This window comes from Nicotiana tomentosiformis, chromosome 3 (genome assembly GCF_000390325.3).
Source record: "Nicotiana tomentosiformis chromosome 3, ASM39032v3, whole genome shotgun sequence".
Classification (NCBI taxonomy): domain Eukaryota; kingdom Viridiplantae; phylum Streptophyta; class Magnoliopsida; order Solanales; family Solanaceae; genus Nicotiana; species Nicotiana tomentosiformis.
The window spans coordinates 144325486-144333551 of NC_090814.1; the positions used below are offsets into that span (position 1 = coordinate 144325486).

Genomic DNA, 8066 nt, shown 5'->3' on the forward strand with positions numbered 1-8066 from the left:
ATTCTCTTTTCTTAAATTCCGTGCCCAGTCAAATGAATTCGCATAAATTGAAACTTAGGGACTAGTTCCATTAGACTGTAAGTCTAAGTGGTCGAGTTGGGACTTATGACAATGTTGAATAACTGGAAATTCCGGCTATTTGGCTCGAGTTCGGAAGCTCCACGTTAAATAGCAACATACAAAAGTCACAATTCTCAAGTAATTGAGTAGATTCCAAGTGCCCATTTGGCTTATGGAACTAAGCCAAAATGAACTAATATTAGCTGTTGTTGTATACAAAAGTCACAATTCTCAATTACACCAGACTTGGCCAGTCTTCACCAATCGTCAATGATAGGCTGGATCAGATTAAACAAATTTCAGCCCCCAAAACTTAGCAAATGCCTCTTCTGCTCAGCAGATCAATCAACAATTAATAATCTTACAACACAAAGCTGTAAAGCCTTGCAAAAGCATCTATTTTATGTTTCTTTTCAAATGGAAAATGAATAAACAATGACAAGATTAACAGAAGGCTTCAAAAACTCTTCTGAAGAAAATCATCATGTGAATGTTGCTATTCCAAACTTCTGAAAGCCATCTGCTTTCCACATTAACACCTAAGGGTGCATTACTGAACACATTAATGGATCCACAACGGCACCTCATTCCAAAGCAAATATGCATAGCATCTGAATTTTCTATGCATACTGAATTAGAGCTTTCAGTGGCCAGAAGATACAAGAACATTGTGCTCCTTTAGACGTTTTTGAAAATGAGCTAACTGGTTCTGCAACTGCAGGATGCCAGCAGCCTTTTGGGAAAGGATTGCATTTAATCGAGAAATATAATCATCCAGCTGGTTCCCTGGTAGATCTGCCTCAACTAATAGATTCATCTCCTGAAATTGTGAAACCACAGAATTCTCAATCCCCACGAATAACCAGCTAGCAAGCAAAATTCTCTCGTCTACAAGGTGACAAGCAAACGCGCAACCACGGAAACAGGTACTTGCCGGCACCCTTATGGGACTCCAAGATTGACATAAAGTAATTATAGAAACACTTTTCCAACTACGGACTTCAGATATAATCAGTATAATCACCATGAAACCATCAGAATACAAATCCACTTCAACTCCCATAGTGAAGGCCTAAAGCTATTGCTATTACCAAAAAACACCCTTTCAACACATGCAATAAGCAACCAAATTTATGTTCATCACATACCTCTTTAACAATGTCCATTGTTTCCTCCACTTGTTTCCGATGGGCATTCACAAGATCTTCCTCTTCCTGAAAAATTAAACATAAAGCGATCAGAGGCCCACTCAGGCTAAGTGAAACTTCTCAAATTTCCACAAAATTGATCCACCTTTAAGAGAGCATTCAGATCATCGTCCGAGTTTGAATACTTTGCCTCTGTTCTAGGTGGCTCCTTCCACTTTGTCTGAACATTTGTTCTCTTCATTTTATCTTCTGAATTGGAGATGCTGTAACTGTCAAGCTTCTCATTCTTCTTCCACATAGACTTCTCTTGTTCATAGAAATCTTCATCATATTCATCTTTATCAGTTTGTTCAGGCCATGAATCACCTGTATCATCTTCAAATGTTGATGTAGAAGGTACAACTGCAGAAAAAGATAAATTTGTTGACTCCTTCAGATTCAATGTTGAGGATGAGACGTCCTTCTTTGAGTTGTTCCCTTTTGAGAGACTCTTCACCCTGAAATTTAAAGCAAAGTGCAAAGGTAAGACTATATGAATGCAGAAAGTAGTAGCTGGGGGAACAAAATCTAATTCAACAAATAATTACCTGTCGGCATATCTTAATGTATTTAAAGTATGCTCACAAGATCCTGCATTAGGGGAAATGCAAGATATCATAACAGTACGACTATTTCCAACAAAAGAGTCCCTCAGCACTTCAGTTAATTTACTGCCTCTAAAAGGAATGTGGTTTTGGTCATTGTCCAGCGCTCTAATGCATTCCTTCAGTGCCAGCAAACTTTTATTAATCTCTGCTCCTTCGATTCTGCATAACAGAAAACAAGTTAATAGGGTAGAACGAAAAGAATTTAACAGCAAAATTTTCTTAAAGGACAAAAAAGAGGCAGGAATTTATTAGATACACACCTGGTTTGCTTATCATTATCAGTAGTGTCTGCACCACGTTCACTTCCTGCAAGGTCTATGAAGGAGAGCTTTCCAATAACACGAGGAGGTTTCGATTCACTGCCATCAGCTGACCTCTTAACAGAAAGCTGGAGAATAGCATGTGATCTGGAAGATTCCTCATTGGCACCAGTGGTGCCAGTACTTCTAGTTGCATTTCCTCTGTCAATGAGCTCCTTAATCATCTCCACATCTGAGACTCTGTATTCTTGCAATCCAACTATACAAACTTGCTGTTTACCATCCTCTCTCATGCAAAGTTTCCTGCACAGAATTTGTTTCATTTATCCTCAGTCCAAAGCTACAACACTTAAATGTTGGAATATTCAGAACCACTTACTTCCGATCATTAAGGAGATCAAAGAGCTTTCCTCCATATATCTCAAAAAAGCTGAAAAACAATTGAAAGCCCTGGTTCCGGTAAGTATGATGAATGAGCCTCAAAAGATCCCTACATGCCCTCAGAGGTAGTGGTTTCATGGTATACGTTTTGCCACTTCCTAAATAAGCCAAAGACGAAAAGAAATTTAGGGGAAGTTCGTGTTTAGAAAATAGCAAGAAAACCAAGCTTCTTTGTATGATAAATGCAGAAAGTTGACACCAGATTTATTATGAAGAAAAAAAACTTGGAAGCACACTCAAAGACCTCTAGAAGAGGCTGCAAAATCTGCATATGACAAAATAAAAATTGACTAGGCATCGGTTGTTTCTTATACCTTGCACTTGAGATAGTGAACTGATATTGCTTACATGACCCAAAACAGACAGCCACTAACCATATTGAAATTCATGTCAAATGACTGGAAGACAAATTTTGAAGCTAATGCAAGCAGACATTTGAAAACTTAAGGCTATTATTATCAGCAATTGCATCATCAGATGATTAATATTTTCTTATGGTTCTGAAGAAAAGTCGAATTTGCGTGAATGAAACACACTAGAAGACTTGCTATGACCTAGATCCCTGGAGAATGAGCATCTACCATTGCATGTAGGATGGCCCTTTTTCATTTATAAGTTAGGGTTTGCACATTCTGCAGGGCTGTGAGGTTTGAAGCCTCTAATCATGTTAAACTCACAATTATGTTATACCTAAATGACTTGTAACTTGAGAGGAATTGTTACAATAAGAGAATTTGAGTACAAAAACTTCATAGTAACCCAAATCCATCTACTCCCTCAATGTGCACCACTAGATGGTGTTTGACATATCCCGATTAATGTTCATGTGATCTTCAACTAATTGATAAAGGAGTTTGATCATCAAAATAACAAAGAAAAGCCACAAATGATTACACAGGTGTAAAATATTATCACTAGCATCAATCAGTACAGAGGGTCTAAAGGCAACATCATCGAAAGTGTTCATAAGAAACTCACCCCGGATGAAAAGCGCATCTAGAGATTGGAAACCACTGATAATTGAGCAAATTGTTACAAGATCCAAATTCATTCAAACAACTATTCTTCACAGTTAGGCCAATCAACAGGAAAAGGAACTAGATGATATCAACAATGCTTGCACCAAGAGTAATAACGGTGAAAGATGAAAAATACTGATCAAGTGCAGGTTGCTTACCTGTTTGCCCATATGCAAAGCAAGTAGCTTTTGTGCGTTGGAAAATTATCGGGACAATGGGCTCTACTGTTTCATGGTATACCTAAGGAGACATGTGGCAGACCAAAGTTAACAAGGATCTGAATGCACTTAAGAGTTTGGGTCTGATGTAGAATCCTGTATTATATAATCACCTCATCATTTGAAACCTCCTCATTTAGCACAGCATCAAAGACAAACTCATGCTTCTCAACATACTGAGTCAAATCAACCTGTACATGAGTCAGGTGTAAGAACTCTTAATTCATAAAAGGGTTTTAGGGAAAATTTGGGCAAAGTGAAGCAACATGACATGGGAGGGAGATTTACAAAACACAAAGGGAACAATCATCATGGCAAACAATCAGATCTCAACATTCTTAATCTTACTGCATAAGTTTGGCATTCAAGAAAAATGAATTCCATCCGGCAACCATGGTTAACTGTTTGATAATAGTGATTTTCAGATTGCTGGTTACGAAAGTATTTGTTCTTGTCACCAGACTGTAGGTAAAGGGATAGGCATATTTAACTGCTAATACAGGATAAATCATTTGCATTTCCACAAACCTTGAGTTTAGTTTCATGAACTACTAGAGAGTTGAAACGTGTTTCAACGATGTCTTCCTCAGTCTTTGCCAATTCCTTTTTGTTTAGTGGTCGCTTACGCACCTGGAAGTAGATAATCATTAGAACAACAACTAGAACAAGCACTAACAACTTCTTTCACGTGTAATACACATGAAAGAAGGTTGACTCCTGTGCCAGAGAAAAGATACTGAAACCACATAATAAGGATTGTGTATATGCTGTATTCATTAACAAAATAAGTATTCTGCACTCTCTAAACTGAGAATAAAATGTTTAGACTCCAGAACCAGAAGTAATGGAGTTGAGGAAAACATACCACCACTTTGATCTTTGCAACATTGCTGGCCTTTTCTTTATCAACAGCAAAACTCTTAGAAACATTACTCTCTGGTAAGCCCCGAACTCGACCAGTTTGCTTGTTGTTTGCAAGGAATTGCTCCGAGTCATCAAAGCTTTTTGCTCGACCAAAATGATGCATGGAAGGAGCATCATACAAGCCAGCAACAGGCATCTATATATGGGAAGTCAACATACGAGAACTTGAAATCCAAACAAGGAAATACAGAGTTAAAACTACAAAATTTCAATCAAAACTAGTCTAACATTATGTAAATGATCTAATGGAAGGAACAAGGACCAAAATGACATACGTTTTTAACATACATCAAACTGCCGAAATCCAGATATATGTGGTTTAGGGTTTGACCAAAATGATGCTATAATAAAATGTAGCTCAAAGAGCCAAAGTGTGTCAACTTGGAGTTTCTAACGCCCAATTGCCACTGTAGTAACCGAAAATCAACAGGCAAAATGGCAACAACATCGGTGGCGTTGTAAAATAAGAACCTCTAATCATGTAAAACTTATAAAAGTGAACAAGAATTTTGTGGCACTGTAAAATGAGAAGCTCAAATCAAAAGCATATCATATAAAACTTACTAAAGCAGCAAAATAATTGCACATCTTGCACTGACATAACAATGGCGATATCCAATAGCATTATTAGAATAATTAGTTCATCCAATCCCCTTAAAATACGAATACAGAATCTGTAAACCAAACCTCAGGTAGAAGTTCAGTATCCAATGAGTGTAGATCTAAGAGTCCAGGACTGAACTCATTGGGAGATATTTCTTCATCACCGTTCCTCCGCTGGCTTGACTGTCGAGGATTACCCGGCGGCGTCAAAGGCTCCGCAAAGAGATCGCTTCCTCCGCTGTAAGTCCTCTGTGCACCTCTATATGTTCTCGAGCCTTGAGCTCCACCATAGTATCCATAATCCTATAACCGATAACAAAATCAAATGAAGAAAAACACTGGATTCTCAGATCTATGAGCTAGGGCAACAGTGAGCTTGAAAAACAAGGCAAAAAAATAGGAAAACAAAAAATGTAGAAAGTATCGGAAACCTGTGGAGGAGGAATAGAGGTATTTGAAGTTTGAAGATGTTGAAGACCAGCTGATTGAAGCCATCTGCCATTGGATGAGTTCTCCAGGAAGTTATCGGAGTATTGCCGCTGGTGATGCGCCGTCGACGTTCCAGATCTTTGCCGTCCTACTGCATTCATTTTTGTTTTCACTCTCTATTTACCGAACAGAAATCGTAACTCAATCTCCGATTAAAGCCGCTCTCTTCTTTTTCACACCTCCAGAAAATATCAATCAGCAGAAAGCCTCGATCTTTTCTCTATTTTTTTTATAGAAATCAATGGTTCGATAACCGGATTAGTTTCGCATTAAGAATAGAATGTGTGTCTGAGTGGTATCAGACAAATAGGAGGAGCGATTAAAGAGAGGGTTTGAAGTTAGAAGATGAAATGAAAGTTCAACGGTTCTGATTCATTTCACTGTTCAAATCTTTTCACCGTCAAAAGTACAAGTAAATCTGAATACATTTTCAAATATTTCCTCCGTTCCATTTTCATATTTGATTGAATATAAACTTTTTTTAAGAACTTTCTTTTTGAAACTTGTTATGAAATACATACCATAACGTTTTTATAAAAAAATTAAAATTAAATTGTTGTATAATGTTTTTAAAAATAATTAAAAGAAAAGTGTCACATTTTCCAACCAAAAGGGAGACGATTAATTAGAGACGCTCAAAAGAAGATTTTGAATTTTGAAGAGTGAAGTTGGCACGTGTGAGAGCGTCTTTGGGTTTGGGTTGGTTTGTGCAGGTGCATGAGCCGCTTGATGGGGCCCACTGGTTTTTTTGAATTTTGAGGATAACATCATCGCAACACCCACAACCTGCTCACATGGTGGGTTCCGTCGTTTTATGCATTAATTGGTCAGAGAGTTTTGTTTATATGGATTTAATTAATTATGGGTTAATATTTGACCAATTCGACCCGCCTTTGACTTGTATTCAAAATTACGTGCATGTCGGGTGGTGATTAGATTCCGACACATGTAAACGATCGACGGTGCATTTTAAATAAATGGACGTGCGAAATACGAATATCATGGTGGGATTAATTAAATGCAAGAAAGGCTTGGCCGGTGACTGTGTCCAACTTTTAGGATGCGACTATGGAGTGAATGGACCCGTTAGCTACACTTTTAATAGACGTTAGCTGCACTTTGGATTAGTGATGTTTTCATGCTATACTACGTATTGGCGGAAATAGTCTTTTTTGAGACACCTTTTTAAGTTTGCCCTCGTTAATTTAGTGACCTAAATTTATCCACAGAGTAAAAAATTCATGCGAATACTTTTAAAATACTAAATTTAGCCTGAAGGGACAAAATTATAAGAGTCAGCTCAGAAAAGATCATTTGGTAATATGCCAATCATAATGAAGTCCAGGCCATCCTCCTCTTTGCTGAATGCTCAAGTCATTCCTAATAGGAATTAATTTTGGTTAATATGCAAATTCCATTACATCAGTTACAATTTACAGCTTGTTTGGATAGTTGTTACATATAGTTTCATAATGTATCGTATTGTATTATTTGATGATTGCAATGTTTGGATAGATTATACTGTTTGTCGTCGTTTCATAATGTCACGCACCAAAAATATGAAGAATAAACTTGCAATATTACTAAAAAAAATAGGAGACGAAGTTGAATTATGATATAAAAAAATAGGGTAAAGGATAAAATATGTTTATTTAATAATAAAGAAGGGAAAATAAGAAAAATAAATAAGGTTACGACGCCACCACACCAAATCCGTCGTTACATAAAGTGACACTTTTCGTCGTTACGTAACGACTGATTTAATGATACGATACATTAAAATTTAAGTAGCAATCAAAATAAACATTATATTTAAAGTAACAATACGATACAATAGTATAGGTAAGAATCATCCAAACAAGCTGTTAGTATGACAAGTTTTTGAGTTAGAGAGAGTCTATGACACTTATTAAGTACCGTGGTGGTGTACTCAGCCCTCAAGGGCTACTCTTCAGGGCTCCGCTTACTTTACATATTTCAGGATGAGGTATGATACGTGGCACGCGGACATGACTAGGATTAGGGTTGTTTATCGGGAGGATTGTGCGGATATTTACGCTTAACGGTTCGGCTTATTGGTTATCGGTTTGTAAATACACTAATCCGTTACCCATCCGATAAGATATCCGACGGATCCGTATCGGTTTAACAATTATCGGACGGTTTATCGGCTAAATCAAATAGACAATGAGTGCATATACCACTTGACATTAAATCACTAAATTTAAACTTTGAATTCAATCCGTTTATATGACAC

At 37.2% G+C, this 8066-nt stretch overlaps 1 protein-coding gene across 1 annotated transcript; it reads right to left on the reverse strand.

Moving 5' to 3' along the window:
• Nucleotides 1-191: 191 nt before the first annotated feature.
• LOC104105217 (kinesin-like protein KIN-13B) lies at nucleotides 192-6149 on the reverse strand. Its single transcript, XM_009613469.4, has 12 exons — nucleotides 5752-6149; nucleotides 5405-5623; nucleotides 4659-4853; nucleotides 4322-4423; nucleotides 3907-3984; nucleotides 3734-3815; nucleotides 2495-2654; nucleotides 2116-2418; nucleotides 1796-2014; nucleotides 1354-1705; nucleotides 1209-1274; nucleotides 192-880 (listed from the first exon to the last, which is right to left on the reverse strand). The coding sequence occupies exons 1-12, from the start codon at nucleotides 5908-5910 to the stop codon at nucleotides 704-706; spliced, it is 2112 nt and encodes a 703-aa protein (XP_009611764.1). The 5' UTR covers nucleotides 5911-6149; the 3' UTR covers nucleotides 192-703.
• Nucleotides 6150-8066: the final 1917 nt, after the last annotated feature.

Coding starts and splice junctions, on each gene's coding strand:
- LOC104105217 (XM_009613469.4), bottom strand. CDS start 5,910: ATGAATGCAGTAGGACGGCAAAGATCTGGAACGTCGACGGCGCATCAC. Junction 2,015..2,115: donor GATAATGATAAGCAAACCAG/GTGTGTATCTAA, acceptor TCTGTTATGCAG/AATCGAAGGAGCAGAGATTA. Junction 881..1,208: donor CAATGGACATTGTTAAAGAG/GTATGTGATGAA, acceptor TCACAATTTCAG/GAGATGAATCTATTAGTTGA.